This window comes from Oryctolagus cuniculus, chromosome X (genome assembly GCF_051225735.1).
Source record: "Oryctolagus cuniculus isolate XC-2025 breed Fujian yellow rabbit chromosome X, ASM5122573v1, whole genome shotgun sequence".
Taxonomy (NCBI): Eukaryota; Metazoa; Chordata; class Mammalia; order Lagomorpha; family Leporidae; genus Oryctolagus; species Oryctolagus cuniculus.
In genome coordinates this window covers 13,432,079-13,451,582 of record NC_142888.1, presented here as the reverse complement: position 1 = coordinate 13,451,582, position 19,504 = coordinate 13,432,079, and the positions used below count along the sequence as shown (strand labels likewise).

Sequence of the window (19,504 nt, the reverse complement as noted above, 5' to 3'; positions counted from 1 at the left end):
TCTTCCTGTGTAACTCTGACTTTAAAATAAGTAAATATCTTTAAAAAAAATAGGTGGTTAGAAAAGATCTCAATGGAAAAAAAGGCATTTGAATAAACTTTTTAATTTTTTTGAGAGGCAAGAAGGCACAGAGTGAGAAACAACTATATATATATATATATATACACACACACACATAAAATTTTATATATATGAACAGAGCTTCGATCAGCTGGTTCACTCCCCAAATGCCCAAAATGATTGGGACAGGGTAGGACCAAAGCCAAGATTGGGGAGTACAGTCTGGATCTCCCACATGGGTGGCAGGAACCCAATTACTTGAGCCATCACTGCTGCCTCCCAGGGCCTATATTATCAAGAAGTTGGAGTCAGAAACCAGAGCTGAGAATGAAGCCCAGGCATTCAAATGTGGGATATAGGTGTGCTAACTGGCATCTTAACTACTAGGCTAAATGCGTGCCCCTTGAATACATTTCTGAAGAAGATGAGAGAATAAGCCATGCAGGTAGCAACAACTAGAGTATTCTGGGTAGAAAGAAGGACAGGTATAAAATTCCTGAGAGAGTAGTGTACCTGATGTACTTCTGACACATAGAGAGGGCTATTGTGGCTGCAACAGAATAAGGGGGAGGGGGGAGGGAATATTAGGTGAAAAGCTCAGATTAAGGGTTTCAGATCTTGTTGAATATGTTAGCAATTTGGCTTTTTTCTAAGTAAGGTAGAAATATATTCATTTTGAGAAAAGTATATGACTTCTGTTATAAAATAATCCGTTGTGGTTATTACGTTGAGAATATACTTGTAGGGGAAAAGGTAGAAACCATTACACACTTATAAATTAGAGATAATGTTGGCTTTTACACTGGTGGTGAAAGTGACCGACAGAGTGAGAAGTGGTGCAACCCTGATCACATTTTAAAAGTTAGATCAGGGGCCAGTGCTGTGGCGTAGCGGGTAAGGTGCTGACATCCCATATGGGCACCAGTTCAAGTCCCAGCTGCTCCACTTCCCATCCAGCTCTCTGCTGCATCCTGGGAAAGCAGTAGAAGATGGTCCAATTCTGTCAGCCCCTGCACCCACATGGGAGACCCAGAAGAAGCTCCTGGCTCCTGGCTTCAGATCAGCACAGCTCCAGCCATTGGAGGCAATTGGAGAATGAACCCGCGGATGGAAGACCTCTCTCTCTCTCTCTCTCTCTGTGTGTGTGTGTGTGTCTCCTTTTCTCTCTATGTAACTCTGACTTTCAAATAAATAAATAATTCTTTTAAAAAAAAGTTAGATCATATACATTAGAAGACTCAACATAGAGGATAAGAAAATGGAAAAAGTTGGGGGTGATTCTATATTTTTTATCCAAGCAATAAAAAGGGAAGAATCAATACCACTTGTCTTATGTTTCAGATATTCCCAAAACGTATGTGGAAAGAAACATTTTATGGAAATAAGTTAGAGGGCGGGCGTCGTGGCTCACTAGGCTATTCCTCTGCCTGTGGCACCGGCACCCCAGGTTCTAGTCCCGGTCGGGGTGCCAGATTCTGTCCCGGTTGGTCCTCTTCCAGGCCAGCTCTCTGCTGTGGCCCAGGAGTGCAGTGGAGGATGGCCCAGGTCATTGGGCCCTGCATCCGCATGGGGGACCAGGAGGAAGCACCTGGCTCCTGGCTTTGGATCAGCGCAACACGCTGGCTGTAGCGGCCACTTGGGGGATGAACCAATGGAAAAAGGAAGATCTTTCTCTCCGTCTCTCTCTCTCTCTCTCACTATCTAACTCTGTCAAAAAAAGAAAAAAAAAAGAAAAAGAAATAAGTTAGAGAATATGCATGTTTGTTTTACCCTAATGATTTTGAAGTTGAAATTTTTTGATAAGCTACATTTCAATAACTATTGTCAATGCTCTTTCATAAAACTAAAAGTCACTTTGCTTTTCCCACCATGAAAAACTCTTTTATAAATAGAATAATTGGACATCTAAATGTTCTTTTCATACATATTATCTGAATTGCTTATACCTAAAATGAAGAAATATATAATTCATCCGTTTATAATCTTCTAAAAGAACTCTAAACTATAAAAATTAAGAAATTAATAGTCATAAGATGTGGATGTATTTCAAGATCTATGTGTCAAAATATTCATCTTTAAGGAAGAATGATCTCTTATCACCCTAAGGTCACAGGGAGGAAACACTAGGAAGAAAGGAGGGTTTTATGGTTAAATCTACCCATTTTGTTTTTAACTGACCTAAAACCGTTCTTCCACAAAATAAATGGGAGAAACATCAAATAAGTATGAAAGTGGGGATAAAACTCACATGTTGTGGGAAGGCATGTTGCCTAATAGTTAAGACTTCAGTTAAGATGCCCATGTGCCACATTGGAATACCTAGTCTAGTCTTGACTACACTAATCTTGGCTCTGGTTCCTGCTTCCATCTTCCTCTAATGCTGCAGAACTTGGGAGAAGGCAGGTGGTGGCTCAAGTAGTTGAGTCCCTGCCACCCACGTAGGACGGCTGGATTTAGTTCCTGGCTCTCAGCTCTGACTCAGACCAGGCATATGTGGAATAAACCAGCAGATGGGTCTTGCTCTCTGTCACTCTGTCTTACCCTCCCCCTTCCCTCTGTGTGTGTTTGTGTGTGTCTGAGTGTGTCTCATTCTCTCACTTTCTCTCTCCCTGCTTCTCAAATTTTTTAAATGCTTTAGCTACATTGTTGTAAACAACTGTTATAGCACTTTAGGTATACTCTGGAAGAGAACACTGCATATTAGGAGGAGCCAAGTGAGGAGTTGGAACTATAAAAGGCCTGGTTCTAAATCCTGGAATCATTTATTGCATGGGTTTAAATCAGACACTTGATTCAGTTTCGGAACTTCAAGATTTTTCCTCTAATATGGTAGTGATAATGTGCTCCTCAGGCCATTTTTGTATCAGGATTAAATGAAAAAGTAAACAATGCATATAAAAAAGAGCATTCCTAGACTATTGCATTTTCTTATGTATAATACTTTGTGCCCTATAAAACAAACAGAAAACAATAAAAATAATCATCTTAGATAGTTATAAGTGATGAAGCAAAAAAAGGCATTGCTCTACTTCTCAAACCAAATAAAACAGAAACTACAAGAAACAACTCCAAAAGCAGTAATAAGAAATGCATAGGGCCAGCGCTGTGGCATTGCAGGTAAAAGCTGCCACCTGCAGTGCTGGCATCCCATATGGGCACCGGTTCGAGTCCCAGCTGCTCCACTTCTGATCCAGCTCTCTGCTATGGCCTGGGAAAGCAGTGGAGGATGGCCCAAATCCTTGGGCCCCTGCACCCGCATGGGAGACCCCGAAGACACTCCTGGCTCCTGGCTTTGGATCACTGCATCTCTAGCTGTTGCTGCCATCTGGAGAGTGAACTAGCAGATGGAAGACTGACTGGCCTCTTTGCCTCTGCTTCTCTGTAATTCTTTCAAATAAATAAATAAATCTTAAAAAAAAAATGCAGACTTGAGTCTCTGAGATTTTAAAGGGATTCTTGTTAACCCAATTAAGATAAAGGGAACTTAACTAGCCTAAGGGAAAATTGTGAGGACACAGAGATTTGTGCTGAATGCCTTTCAGAGAATGGAACCTGAGGGCACATTCAGAGAATTGATGGTAATTATAATTGATTCTGAGAGACACTTTAGTGTAAACACAGCAGAGAAAAGGACTATTAGCATATGTGTCATTATTATTATTATTATACATTCTTTTTTGTTGAAATAAGGTATTTTTTAACTAGTACATGTGTAAGTTCTTATATTAGTCATGAATTCATATGCCTAAATATTATTGGCACTGACAAGTTTTCTCATGAAATGACTGTCATATGCATTTAGTCCCCCAAGAGCTCTAGCTGCACTGTCCCAAGGAATATTCCAGACTATAATCTGGAAGTGACATTGCAAGAGTAAGTTTTCCTATTCTCTACTGGAGAATTATCACATATCACCATTGCTTTGTAACACGATATGATTATCACAAATAGGACTCTTCAAGTCCAACTGAGATTAATGTGGCCCAGTGTTCTGTTTTTTCCTTGCAACAACAGGGTTAATGTCTTGGGAAAATATTTTTAAGAGAAAACTGTGGAAATTGCTACTACATCAAAAATCAACTTAGTTACTATTAAAATTAAAAAATATTTAAAGAGTTGCCATATCGAAGCTTCTATTTTTCTTTGGCTATACACAGATGTGGATCTAAAGGAGGAAGTGCGTGACTTTCATCTTGTCTTGATAATTTTATGCTGATTACAAATTATATAGATGGAAGGAATGTGAAAAAAAAGTGCAACGAAGGCCAAGAAAAGAAGTGTATAACAGTTCAGTGCTGAGAAAACCAATTTCAAAACCAGAAAGACATGTGTTCAAATCAGAGTTTTCAACTTATTTATTCTGTGACCTTTGACAATGTATTTAACTTTCTAAGTTTGTTCCCTAATTCTAAAAGAACTATTAATTCTGTATCACTGATTATGAAAATTAGTAAAATATAAAGTTCTTGTCACAGTCTTGACCATAGCATTATACTTGATCAATTATGTTATTATCTTTCTTCATAATAATAGTAAGTACCCAAGTATTACTAATTGTTACGGTTATTATTGTTAAGAAAATAAATAGAGGCTGGTGCTGTGGCACAGTGGGTTAACACCCTGGCCTGCAGGTGCCAGCATCCTATTTGGGCACCGGTTTGAGACCTGGCTGCTCCACTTCCCATCCAACTCTCTGCTGTGACCTGGGAAGGCAGTAGAGGATGGCCCAAATCCTTGGGCCCCTGCACCCGCATGGGAAACCTGGAAGAAGCTCCTGGCTCCTCACTTTGGATTGGCACAGCTCTGGCCATTGTGGCCAATTGGAGAGTGAACCATTGGATGGAAAACCTCTCTCTCTCTCTCTCTCTCTCTCTCTCTGCCTCTCCTCTCTCTGTGTAACTCTGACTTTCAAATAAGTAAATAAATCTTTTTTAAAAAGAAAATAAATAAAAATAATTGATCTGTGATGGTCAGTATTCACTTTTGATAATTTCAACTCACAGTTTCCCTTAACTAAGTCCTTCTCTAAGAATAAAGGATGTGGGGTCAGCTCTGTGACTCAGTATGTTAAGGCCCTGACCCACAATGTTGTCATCCCATATGGGTGCCAGGTTTATTTTTTTTAAGATTTATTTATTTATTTGAAAATCAGGGTTACACACAGAGAGAGAATGAGAGACTGAGACAGAAAGAGAGAGAGATCTTCCATCTGCTGGTTCACTCCCCAGTTGGCCCCAACAGCCGGAGCTACACTGATGGCAAAGCCAGGACCCAGGAGCTTCCTCCAGGTCTCCCACACAGGTGCACTTGGGCCGTCCTCCACTGTTTTCCCAGGCCACAGCAGAGAGCTGGATAAGAAGTGGAGCATCCAAGTGTCCAACTGGTACCCACATGGGATGCTAGCACTGTAGGCAGTGACCCTACCCACTACAGCACAGCGCTGGCCCTGGGTGCCAGTTTTAGTCCCAGATGTTGCATTTTTGACCCAGCTCCTTGCTAATGTGGCTGAGAAAGCAGTGGGGGGTGGCCCAACTCTTTGAACCCCTGTACCCACATGGGAGACCCAGAAGAAGCTCCTGGCTCCTCACTGCAGCCTGGCTCAGTGTGGCTCTTGCGGCCACTTGGGAAGTGAATCAATGGATGGAAGATCTTTCTCTCTCTGTTTCTCTCTTTGTCTCTCCTTCTCTGTAACTCTGCCTTTCAAATAAATAAATAAATCTTTTTAAAAAAGAATAAGGGATGTGCTTACAGATTGCAAAATTTTGAGGAAATGTACTCTTTGTGCTAGAAAATAGAACTTTGGATTTAGGTGAAGAGAGCTAAGGAGTTGGTCAGCCCACCTTGGAAGAATAAGAAAAATGGATAAATGGATAAATAATGGATAAATCCTCAATAATGGATAAATTAGTGGTTTGCGAATGGTCTGTAAGTCACTTGCTCCTGCTTTTTTTTTTAAGATTTATTTATTTATGTGAAAGGCAAAGTGATAGAGAATTGAGCCATTCTGCTACCCTCCCAGGCCCATTAGCAGGAAGCTGGATCCTAAGAGGAGCAGTCAGACATGACATAGAGGACCCAGTTCAAGTCTTGATATTGGATTATGTGATGCCCGCTTCCCAGGCAGCAGCTTAACTGCCGCAATGGCAGCTGCATTGCTGCTGCATTTTATTTGGATCAGAGTATGGAAAGAGCATACCCTAATTTCTAGACTTCCATTAAGCTTGGTGGTAGTTCCCTCTACCAGAGCCTAGTACTTGTTGCATAGGCACAGTCTTTTTGGGCAGAAACCCCGGGGAAGGACGAGATTCTTGCCAGAAATCACACATTCCTAAACAATATACAATAGAGCTAGACACTCACTGGGTAAGAATGGAGGAGGGGAGCTAATAGAGGAAGGTAGCTGGGGGTGTTCCAAGTTGGAGGAAGAGGTAGGTAGCAGGAGCTCTGGGGCACTCTGCTGACCTCCAGACTCCCAGGAGCCCCCATGACTCCTCTAACCACTAGTGAGCGGCCATTTTTTATTGCGATTTTTCTGAAATGCCACCTCGGGGCCACCATCGAGGTGGCGGAAGTAGACGCTACTGTTGGCAAGGATACGAAAAACAGAGCCCTGCTGTGGCGAAGGTAAGCGGGAGGTCGCCATGGCGGATAGGCGGCACCGTGTAAGAATTTATGTCTTAAGTGACGACCATTTATGGGACAACATAGGAACCGGGCAAATCTCAATCAGTTACGTAGAGCGGCTGCAGGGCATGGCTCTGCTTGTTCGATCAGAGACTGATGGCTCGCTGCTCTTAGAGTCAAAGATAAATCCCCAAACCCTCTATAAGAAACAGCAAGGGGTTCTGATAATTTGGTACGAAGCTGAGAATCATGGTATGGCGCTGAGCTTCCAGGACATCGCAGGCTGTCGTGAGATCTGGGAGGGCATTTGCCAAGTCCAAGGTAAAGACCCCACTGTCAAAGATCCTTTAGACAAATCAGAACGGCCGGTTGAAAAGGCAGATACCAGTACTCTAATTAAACTGCCTGTCTGTGAACTCAATACGCTTGAACAGATTGCAAACTTAGTTACTTCGGTACTTGCCTCACCTATCCTTAGGGAAAGGCTAGCTCGGATCTTGGAACATGATAATTATATTAAAAAACTACTGCAGCTGTTCCACACTTGTGAGGACCAGCAAAACACTCAAGGGTTACACCATCTGCATGACATTATTAAAGGAATCTTATCCCTCAACAAGACAACCCTCTTGGAGATTTTATTTTCTGATGAGTGTATCATGGATGTGGTTGGATGCCTTGAATACGACCCTGCTTTGGCCCAACCAAAAAAGCATAGGGAATTCTTAACCCAAAATGCAAAGTTCAAGGAAGTTGTACCAATAACAGACTCTGAACTTAGAAAAAAAATACATCAGACATACAGAGTACAGTACATTTATGACATTCTTTTACCTGCGCCTTCCATGTTTGAAGAGAATTTTCTGTCTTCTCTTACAACTTTCATTTTCTTCAACAAAGTTGAGATAGTCAGCATGCTTCAGGAAGATGAGAAGTTTTTGTTTCAGGTTTTTGCACAGTTAAAGGATGAGACTACAGATAATGATAAACGGCTTGAACTGATGCTTTTTTTCAAGGATTTTTTTGCATTTTCTCAGACTTTAGAGCCTCACAGTAAGGATATGCTGTTCAAAACATTGACACAATTGGGAATTCTTCCTGCTCTTAAAATGGTGATGAACATGAGTGATTTGCAAATTAAAACAGCTGCTACAGATATATTTACTTATCTAATGGAGTATAGCCCGTCCATGATCCGAGCATTTATAATGCAAGAAGCAGAAAAGAGGGAGGATGAAGACCTTTTTATTAATATGATAATTGAACAAATTGTTGGTGATACTGATCCTGAGCTAGGAGGTGCTTTTCATTTGGTGGGACTTCTTCGTTGTCTCCTTGATCCAGACAACATGCTGATAACAATTAATACGTGTGAAAGAAGTGAATTTCTCAATTTTTTTTATAAACACTGTATGCATAACTTGATAGCACCACTTTTGGCCACCACTTCAGGAAGCAAATGTGGTGAAGGTAATATAGTTGGGTCTGACAAATACAAACATTCCTCTAATAATTATCAAACGGCACAGCTGCTTAATTTAATTTTGGAACTACTCATATTTTGTGTGCAACATCACACATATTATATAAAGCACTATATTTTGAGCAACGATTTGCTAAGAAGAGTCTTGATGTTGACTGAATCAAAGCACACCTTTCTGCTGTTGTGTGCTATCCGTTTTATGAGAAGGATGATTGGCCTTAAAGATGAACTGTATAATCGTTACATCATCCAGGGAAATCTTTTTGAGCCAGTGGTAAAGGCTCTTCTTGACAATGGAACTCGGTACAATATGTTGAATTCGGCTATTATTGAGTTGTTTGAGTACATAAGAGTGGAAAACATCAAGTCTCTTGTTGTACATGTAGTTGAGAATTATAATGTACTTCAATCTATTGAGTATGTGAAGACATTCAAGGGACTAAAGATTAAATATGAACAAGAGAAACACAGACAGAATCAAATACGGGAGAATTTACATTCCATGCTATATAGTAAAATACTTTGCCAAGGGGTCAGTGTCTTGGATATGAAGGAAGAAGTGGGTTTTAATGAAGATATGAAAGATGCAGTTTTACCACCACTGGAAAATGACTTTCCAGATGATGATACCTTTATGGAGACTGAAGTGAGTGAAAATGAAGACAAGGTGAACCTTCCCAAAAGAACATCTTCTGGCGGCTTCAAATTTTCTTCCTGTCATTCTGCAAATCCTGATGTTGGACCAAGTAGCGAAGACAGAAGCAGTGTGGTTGATGTACTGGACAATCCTGACACTGAAGAAAATGAAAACAATGAAGAAAATGAAAACAATGAAGAAACAGCAACCCCCAGAAAAAGACCACATTGTAGTTCATAAAATGTTTATGGGAGACCCTCAACATGTGATTCAACTAAAATTCTATAAAATGCCAATAAGCTGAAAAATCTGACTACAACAGCTTTCTCATATGAACTTATACAATAAGAAGCAAATGTGAAGAACTAAGAGGGTTTAATTGTAGAAGTAAAACAAGACTTCCCATAAAACACTAAAAAATGTAGCGAGCACTTGAGTATTCTTTTTTTTTTTTTAATTTATGTTAAGGGCCATAAGAGGTTACAAAGAGGGAGAGGGAAAGGGAGAGGGGGAGAAGGAGGAGAGGGAGGGGAGGGGAGGGAGGAGAGAGGGAGGGGGAGGAGGAGAGGAAAGGAGAGGGAAGAGAGGGAGGGAGGGGGAAGAAGGAGGGGGAGGGGGAGGAAGGAGAGGGGGAAGGGAGGAGAGGGAGGAAGGGGGAGGAAGGAGAGGGGGAAGGGAGGAGAGGGAGGAAGGGGGAGAGGGAGGGAGGGGGAGAGGGAGGGAGGAGGAGAGGGAGGAAGGGGGAGGGAGGGAGAGATAGAAGTCTTCCATCCACTGCTCCATTCCCCAAATGACCACAACAGCCAGGGCTAGGCCAAGCTGAAGCCAGGAGCCAGGAGCTGCATCTAGGTCTCCCATGTGGGTGTAGGGGCACAAGGACTTAGACCATCTTCTGCTGCTTTCCCAGGTGCATTAGCAAGGAGCTGTATTGGAAGTGGAGCAGCTATGACTCAAACTGGCACCTGTATAGGATGCCACATTGCAGGCAGCAGTTTAATCAGTTAATGCCACAGTGCTGGCCCCTTGAATGTTATTTTTTTTTTTAGTCAGTCAATTTGGGGAATGGTGTGGGAGGAGGAAAGAGGTTGATAAAATAATATTGATGCAGTTTTGTTTCAGGGGTGTATATTGGAAATTACTTGACAGTTCAATTGTAAAGCCTACAAAATTACACTTGTGTAATAGTCTAGCCATGGTATTTCCTTCAGTTGCATTCTTTGAAAAAAATTTTATATGGAAAGCAAAGTCAACTATAATAAAAAATAAAGTTAGGCTGTTCAGAAATTTCTGTAAATATATATTTTTTCAAGATTTATTTATTTGAAAGGCAGAGTTACAGAGAGGTAGAGGCAGAGAGAGAGAGAGATCTTCCATCTGCTAGTTCACTCCCCAAATGGCCATGATGGCTGCTGCTGGGCCGATCCATAGCCAGGATCCAGGAGCTTCCTCCAAGTCTCCCACGCAGGTACAGGGTCCCAAGCACTTGGGCCATCTTCTACTGCTTTCCCAGGCCATAGCAGAGAGTTGGATTGGAAGTGGAGCAGTGAAGTCTCAAACCAGCTCCTATATGGGATGCCACACTGCAGACGGTGGCTTTACCCACTATGCCACAGCACCAGCCCCAAATTTTTGTGAATATTTAATAAAAATTCAGCCTTATGAATGGAGGGAGGAAACTTTGAGTTTTGAGTATGTATTTTTTTTTTGACAGGCAGAGTTAGACAGTGAGAGAGAGAGGGAGACAGAGAGAAAGGTCTTCCTTTTTCCGTTGGTTCACTCCCCAAGTGGCCGCTATGGCTGGTGTGTTGCGGCCGGCGCACTGCGCCAGTCCAAAGCCAGGAGCCAGGTGTTTCCTCCTGGTCTCCCATACGGGTGCAGGGCCCAAGCACTTGGGCCATCCTCCACTGTCTTCCCGGGCCACACAGCAGAGAGCTGGACTGGAAGAGGAGCAACCGGGACTAGAACCTGGTGTCCCAACCGGGACTAGAACCCAGGGTGCAGGCGCCGCAGGCAGAGGATTAGCCTAGTGATCTGTGGAGCTGGCCGAGTATATATTTTCATGAATAAAAAAAAAATTTGGAGTTTTTTCCTCTCTTGGAGCCCTCCTCCATGCCACTCTGGCTGGAGGTCCCTGACTTTTAAATCTTGCTTTTTAACCTTTAAATCTTTCTTTTCTCTTTGCCTTGTCCACTTGGAAACTTTTCTTCCATGTGAGACAAAGAACCAAGGTAATAACATTTTCTCTGCTGCATATTTCACCTGTAACATTTTGGTGCCGTGGCTTGAATAGCAGCTCCAACCTGAAGCGGATTCCACTCGAGTTTGATCCCAGCCAGCGTCGGATTATCTCGCCGGATGGGTGAGCGTGCAAACTGTTCTCACTTTTTTCAGAGAGTTTCACTGTCCTCCATAGCAACTCTCATTTTTCTCAAAAGCACCGTGTCCCTGTCAGCCAGTTAAAAAGCATTAGTGGGGCTGCCAGCCTTAGGCCAGAGCAATCCCCTGGAGCTGAGAGACTGTTCTATTCTCTCTCTTCTTTGGTATGGATTGGCTCTTCGTGATGGAACTGGGAAGAGAACTTAAGATGCCTAAAGGACTCTGGCCAGGGCACTCCCTGGTGTGTTCTGAAAATTTCTTGGCCAGACCCCAGTCCCTGACAAGCCGGTGTGGGCATTGGGCTGTGAAACACATTCCCTCCCTCTTGTGTGGAACTAAGAGAAGACCTTGAGACAACTGATGCATTCTGGCTGGGGCAACACTCCAGTGCTTCCAGAAGGTCTCTTGGCTGGACACCAGACCCCGACAGCAGAAATGGTGTTGGTCTGGGAATGCGCTTTCCTGCAGGGAGCTGTAAAGCCAGAGTCTACTCTTCATACTTCTCATCTCAGCTCTGGTCTGACTCAGCTTCCTTTTGTGGGTATCGGCCTGTCATGCAGGACTGGGAGAAGGGCTTGGAGTCACCTTGAAATTCAGGCCAGGGCCACTCTCTGGCATTTTTCTTTTCTTTTTTTTTTTTCTTTTTTTTTTAACTTTTATTTAATGAATATAAATTTCCAAAGTACGATTTATGGATTACAATGGCTTCCCCCCCATACCGTCCCTCCCACCCACAACCCTCCCCTTTCCCACTCCCTCTCCCCTTCCATTCACATCAAGATTCATTTTCGATTATCTTAATATACAGAAGATCAGCTTAGTATACATTAAGTAAGGATTTCAGCAGTTTGCTCCCACACAGAAACATAAAGTGAAAAATAATAGATGATTTTTTTTTAAATGATGATGAAATCAGATCAGACCTATTGTCATGTTTAATCCCAGTGAGAGTCAAGTTGGGAGGTGAGAATTTCTTTTTTTTTTTTTTTTTTTTTTTACAGAGGATCAGTTTAATATACATTAAGTAAAGATTTCAACAGTTTGCACCCCCATAGAAACACAAAGTGAAATATATTGTTTGAGTACTCGTTATAGCATTAAATCTCAATGCACAGCACACTAAGGACAGAGATCCTACATGAGGAGTAAGTGCACAGTGACTCCTGTTGTTGACTTTACCAATTGACACACCTGTTTATGGCATCAGTAATCTCCCTATGCTCCAGTCATGAGTTTCCAAGGCTATGGAAGCCCTCTGAGTTCTCCGATTCTTATCTTGTTTAGACAAGGTCATAGTCAAAGTGGAGGTTCTCTCCTCCCTTCAGAGAAAGGTACCTCCTTCTTTGAAGACCTGTTCTTTCCACTGGGATCTCACTCACAGAGATCTTTTGCCAGAGTGTCTTGGCTTTCCATGCCTGAAATACTCTCATGGGCTTTTCAGCCAGATCCGAATGATCTGGCATTTTTCAAGGACTCCCTGACTGGACAGCAGACCCCAAAAGCCTATTAGTGTGTTGGCGAAAAACTGCATTCTTTTCTTCCTTCCTCAAAGATTAATTTGTCAACGAGACTGGGCACAGCCTGGAGCAAGGCCATGGGCTCTGGGCTCCATGCCTCAATGAGTTTTTCCTTTATCCCAGATCCTGACAGAATCTCCACTCTCTCTGCTCCTCTAAATTCATTTTATACCTCACCGGGTCTCCTCAATTCCTACAAACTCAGATTCTTAGTCTCATTAGCAGGTATTTTCTAGATATTTCATTCTTTAGCTCTGGGATAAAATTTAATTTTCTCGTTTGCAGACAGGTAGCTTTTGATCTAGACCCCCATTAAGTCCTCATGTGACCTGAACTTGTGTAGACATGTCTCAGTATGTCTGTGGTGTCCCCTGCCTTCCTTCTGGGGTAGGATGGAGAAGTTAGCCCAAGTGAGTTATGAAAAGTGCTAGCCCCTCTACTCCAACTCCACATCTCGGAACTCTGTCTCCTAACTGGCCTCTTGCCTCGGTTTCCCTGCATATGCTACAATATGCATTAAATTCTTTTCCAGAGTCTCATAGCGCCCTTGGGTCAATTTAGTGAGCCACCAGGATCCCTCTGTTATCATGTTTGACTATTTTTGAGGCTTTTATTCCCAGCAGAGGAGACCATTTTTATCAGGTGACCATTGCCCTCATTGTTGTAATTTTGCCTAGGGGTTTCTAGGCAAGAATCTAGGCCCAATAACCTCAGATGCTATTGAATATATATGGATGAATCCATATGATGAAGTTTTGGACTTCGTGAGATAGCTCCTGAGCTCGCTCTTCATCCCTGAGGCTGATTTGACTGAGAGTGAGCCCCACAATTAGACACTTCCAGTATTGGCTTTTGGTCTAGGGTATAAGGTTATTGTCTCTTTGCAGGGCCTCCCATTTTTTCGTTAAGCCTGCCTCTTCACAGACTCTTACAGGAGCCTCTTTGTAGGTCATTGCCCTTTATTCTATCATTTATCAGATTCTCCTCCTTAGGAATCTCTGAATGGGTGCCCATCTACTCTGATGGATTCCTTTTCCCAAACCTAACATAATGCTGAATAATATCCAGTGGAAAACTAGACTCAAATTCAATTAGAATCTAGAAAGATGTCTTTGGTAAATAACAATCTCATGCATGAGAATTTTGGTTCGGCCATAACTGGACATTGGGTTTAAAGGAATTTCTGTTAAAATTGTTTCAAGTTATGGGATGATTCCATGTGTTAACTCTTACATTTAAGGTTTTATTTCTGATTCATGGGATGACCAAAGAAACAGAGATTTTGTGTTCTGTTGAAGTAATCTATTGTGTTCTGTTAATGTCTCTGTTAAGTTCTAATTGTTTAAAAACAGCTAACAATTTTTTATTAAGAGTTATGGTTTGTTTGAATATATACTTATTCTAAAGAATTTGAGTAATCACTTTGTAACAGGGATCAGATCTGGATTATATTATGTCATGATGTTAAGGGAGCCTGTTTCTACCAGATATTTTAAGCCTTCTTAGCATCTTTGACAGGCATTCAAAAAATCAAAGTTCCTAGTTCTTTGGGCTTTGATATTTCCAGTTGGGCCCTGTAAAAGGATATATTTCTCGTCTTGAAGAGACACCAACTAATAAGGCTATTTGGATTATATTATAGATACTGTCAAGATGTGAAGTGGTGCTAAATTTTAAGTTATGATAATATAAAATTCTACTGATACAAATGTCCAAAAGTTACAAAAGTCTAATGTTCTTGTGTTATCAGACATGATGGTTACCTTAATGAGAAAGGCCCAGAGGCCTAAGAGGGATGTTTTATAAAATCTTACAAGTGCTTTCAAAAATACTTTGTGGAGTAAGCAATTACCTCTTCTTGTTGGTTAATGAGCTTATAATTTTAAACATGGTTAAATCTTGTCACCAACAGTTTTGTATTCTCCAAACACTAGAAGTCAGATTTACTACTCATGGAAGTTAAAACATTGTTGGTTCTATGTTTAAATGTGCCTTCTTTTAGGTTCCAAAGAACTTATTTTTCCCTGACCTCTATTGTATTAAGTACTTTGGGACAATTCGGTAAGCAGATCAAGCCAATAATGGACTGCAAGTTCCAACTGAGAAAAAGTGTGGTTAATTCAGGTTGCTAGGAGCAGGAAATAATTCCAATAGATTGATGGTAATTTAAAAAAAAGATTAAAGATTTTAAGAAGCTGTTACTGAAACTGCTTTATTCTATCTTGTATGTTATATTATATGTATGTGCATATTGTATGTCTACCTGAGAAAAATGTATTGAGTACTCTGCTTTAATTGGCTTATAGATAAAAGATTCCTCTTAATTTAAACTGCTAAGTTAATTGAAGATATCTTTTTGATTCACATAACCTACATAAATCTCTGTATCAGATGTTTTAAATTTGTTGGTAGAAAGAAACTCTAAAAATGTTTAAGTCATTGACATGTTTGTACTTGGGTTTGCTGGTCAAACAAGTTACACTTGTGTTAGATATTTAAGCAATTTTTCAAAATACATGTACTCTTGTCTTGAAATTTATAGAAGGCATTGGACCTTCTGGTAAATGTTTTCTTAAGTTGTTATTTAGCAGTTAAAATTGCTTGCTAAATTTTTATTTGATATTAATTTTCATATTAATATTTTATTATATTAATATTTGATATTAATTTGCTGTTAATGTTAATATTTGATATTGGTTTTTATTTGATAGTAAGCAATCTGGGAAGGCTGACTTGTTCTTTCATTTCTCTATTCTTTACAAGGTAGGAAACTGATTCTATTCTGAAGGACTCTCCAGGATGTACAGTTTAATCTTCAAACCTTATTAAAGGGCTGGATAACATTTTTCTGTATTAATAACATAGGCAAAATGAGAGCTTAAATTATGATTTCATAGCTAGATTTACTTTACCATGGGCACAGTAAACAGATAAAACCTCTCTTTTCAAACCAAATGAAGGGAGAGGAAGGTTTACTAATGACTTCAAATTTTATAGAGAAGGTGGTCAGCTTTCCTCATGAACATTGTCTCCCTCACAGAAAATCCACTCTCAGAACACACGGTGACTATAGATTTCTAGCTGAGGCCACCAAAGACCAGGAATGGGACTGAGCACCCCCTTGACTTGCATCTTCTTAAAGGTTTCCTCTGGTCTACTTTATCAGAAACCAGGAGGAAGAGGAGCAAGCTAGGCAGCAGAAGCAATGTAAAGATGGGGGCAGGCTGATGAAGGGCTGCTTTGCACAGTGATCTGCCATCAAAGACACCCGGCTGGCCAATCCACTGCAAATGGCATTGGTTTTCAATGTGAAAAGCCAGGGCCTCAGCAGAAGTCAGCCTATGAAGAGCCCTGGCAGATAGAAGGAACTGCCCTAGGGGTTGAAGGACTCCCAGGTCAGAGCCACAGACCCTGTTGGCTCCAAGCTGAAAAGACTTTCACTCATCCCAGCTTCCAAAGTAACCACCACTGTTGAGGGGACGGCCAGGTAGGGTCAGTAACACTGCAGGCAGAACTGCAAATTGCTTTTTAGAGCTACCACCTGCCAGCTCTTCTCCCAGGCCAGCGAGGTAATGGAAGTCAACAGGGTGCCATCCCAAAGGAGGTTCACACCTCCCTTATGATGTCTCTTCTGGTACCCTATGTGAAGAGATAGATAGGTCTGGGCCTCATACCTGGCCAGGCTTTAAAGCCCACCTGATTATTATCAGGCCCCTTTCTGTCAGTTTCTATCTGCCTCTCAATGAAAAACTTCCTCCTGGTTTAGGTAGCTCCTTTCTTAGGCTCGCTAACAATAACTCTGTATTTTGTTTTAGATCCTGTGAGTTTGAACTGCTTGTTAGATTCATTTTCCCCAAACTTGAAACAGTGAAATTCTGGATGGTCATGCACTTGAAACCTCAGATGGAAGCAGTCTCTGCAAGCTGGCACTGTGCCCTCTTCAAGAAGCTACCTCTTACTGGAACCCTGTCTTGACTCCACCCTTTTTCAGCATGAAGCAGCCAAAATAGTCATTTCCCAGTTCCCCTAACAGAAGTTAGGGTCCATTCTTGTGGGAGAGGGAATGTGAGGAGTCAGACAGGTTAATAGATAGTCAGAGTGGTCCTGGTGTAAATTTACAATGCAAAATGCTTGCTTTGCCCAAAAGTTACTTTTACAAGGTCAAAAGTACCTGCCCCAATCTTTAGGAATTCCCAGTTTTACCATGAGAATAGCAAGGGAGTTGTAATTCCATCCTCCTGAGCTTACAGCTTGTTGTGGAAAGAAGTTACCTATCCCACCCTTCTGGTGGCTTTTTATTTTATGAGCAGGCCAGACAGGGCAAATAAGTTTGCAAATCAGGTCTTTTGATGGATTTTGTCCCCAACTGGTAACTTAAGCCATCTTCCCATGCTTTCCCAGGCACATCAGGAAGGATCAGAAGTGGAGCAGCTGGGACTCAAACCAGCACTCATGTGGGATGCTGGCACTGCAGCCTTATCTGCTACACCACAATGCAGCCCTGCAGCTGGTAAGTTTTAAAATGCAATCTATAAAAAAGAATACTTAGAAAAATAGTAATGAAATTATATTTAATATCTAGGAGCCATTTTAAACTAAGAAAAAGTTACGTGTCAGTGAGCATGCAGCTCATGAACTTTTGTCTGTAAACAAACAAAGGTAATGCTATTAATTAATGAGTGTGTGCAGGGGCACAGCAGATCAAGCCACTGCTTGTGATGCTGACATTCCACATGAGTGATGTGTGAATGACAGTTCAAGTCCCGGATGCTCTGCTGCTACCGCTTTTTAATTTTTTTAAAATTTTTATTTATTTATTTGAAAGGCAGAGTTACAGGTTAGAGAGAAAGAAAGAGAGACAGAGAGAGATCAGTCTTCCATCCTTTGGTTCACTTCCCAAATGACCGCAATGGTTGGAGCAGGGCCGGTCCGAATCCAGGAGCCAGGTCTTTCAGGTCTCCCACATGGGTTTAGGAGCCCAAACACTTTTGCTGCTTTCCCAGGCACATTAGCAGGGAGCTGGATGGGAAGTGGTGTCCTTATGGGATGCTGACATCGCAAGTAGTAGATTTACCCACTATGTGCCACAACACTGGCCCGCTGCTCTGCTTCTGATCCAGCTATCTGGTGATGCATCTGGGAAAGCAGCAGAAGATGGCCCAAGTCCTTGGGCCCCTGCCATTCATGTGGGAGATACCTATGGAGTTGCAGCTCCTGGCTTTGGCCTGGCCCAACCCTGACTGTTGCTGTCATTAGAGGAGTGAACCAGTGGATGGAAGATCTGTCACTCTCATTCTGTAACTCTGCCTTTCAAATAAATAAAAATAAATCTTTAAAAAATAAAGAATATATACAAATTCCAAAAATAAGTTCTAGCAAAGAGTTAAGATATTTTAGTGTTAGATAAACAAGTTAATTTGGTCTCTTTTCCTAGAATCATTTAAACTTCAAAGCAGTTTGTTTATTTAGAATATTTTAGAGTTAATGTTGATTTGGGTCATTATTTGGAGGAGATGAGCTATCTGTAGATAGGAAGTATGGTTTTCCATAAAATAGGTATTTATTTTGTATTTTAAAAGAACTCTTGTTTCATACCATTTGATGATTTTATACTGAAATTAAGAAATTAAAATGTGACCCTGTATTTCTAAAACTAAAAGAGACCACATTAAATTTTACTATTGTGCCTATAGAAGACACAGATTATGCGTAACTAAGAGACTGTTGGGTAAAAGCTACAAAGCAAGGGCATTGCGGCACAGCTGATTAAATAACCATGCAAGAATCCTGCAGCCTATATCAAGAGTTCTGGGAGTCCCAGCTACTCTGCTTCTGACCTAGCATTCATGCAAATGTGCATTCTAGAAGGCATTAGAAGATAACTCAAGTATTTGAGTCCCTACCACACCTGTGGAAGAACTATATGGAGTTCCAGGATCCTGGCTTCAGCCTGGCCCAACCCAGGCTATTGTAGGTATTTGTATAATGACCCAGTAGATGAAACATCTGTTTCTCTGTCACTCTTCCTTCCATATAAATAATTCAATAAACAAATATTATTTAAAAAGCTGCAAAGAATATATTTCTAAACCAACAGAAATTATTACATCAGGTATAAAGTCCACTGAAGTTTGGACATGACTTAAAGAAATATAATTAAATATTGCAGAGAATATAATACAGAGGGCAAACTACACTTTCACACTCCTCAAGCCACACTAGTTAAAGTCAGTGTTGTAGTGGAATTGTTCATGTTCTGATTACACATCAAAAATGATAGTTTGTTAGAAAAGTATTTCATGTTTTCTTTTTAGCTTCACTGTCATGGGGACAGTTATGCATAATACACATATACACCAAGTTTTTTTGTTTTACATATATATAAATTATATATATACATATATATAAAAAACACTTTATTTGGGAGGAAGTAGACCTAGTTCCTAACAGAGCAGTTACTAGAAGAAAACTTGTTATAAAATTTCTGTTTATTCTTTTCCTATTAGCTAGTTTTAATCTGCCATAGGAAAAAATAACAGTGCAGGAGAAAAAAAAACACTTGCACTTCCTCCTGTGTTTTCCTCAGTGAGTTGATAAGGAAAGATGAAGCATGTGTATAAAAATAAATAACTAAAGATGAAGAAGAATATGAAGACTAGGCATGCTATTGTGCTGTGTAACTTTTGTAAGTCCTTTGTTAGTCTCAGCTACTTAATGTTAGGGGAACAAACATGACAGGCAAAATGGTGCAAAGGCAAATTGCCCGTCAGATGGCATAACCTGCTATTAAGGGAACATGTAAGAGGG

The 19,504-nt window shown here is 40.9% G+C and overlaps 1 protein-coding gene across 1 annotated transcript; it reads left to right on the top strand.

The window, feature by feature from the left end:
- Positions 1–6,636: 6,636 nt before the first annotated feature.
- On the top strand, positions 6,637–9,044 carry LOC100351036 (serine/threonine-protein phosphatase 4 regulatory subunit 3B). Its single transcript, XM_051827649.3, has one exon. The coding sequence runs from the start codon at positions 6,702–6,704 to the stop codon at positions 9,042–9,044; it is 2,343 nt and encodes a 780-aa protein (XP_051683609.1). The 5' UTR covers positions 6,637–6,701.
- The last annotated feature ends 10,460 nt before the right edge of the window (positions 9,045–19,504 follow it).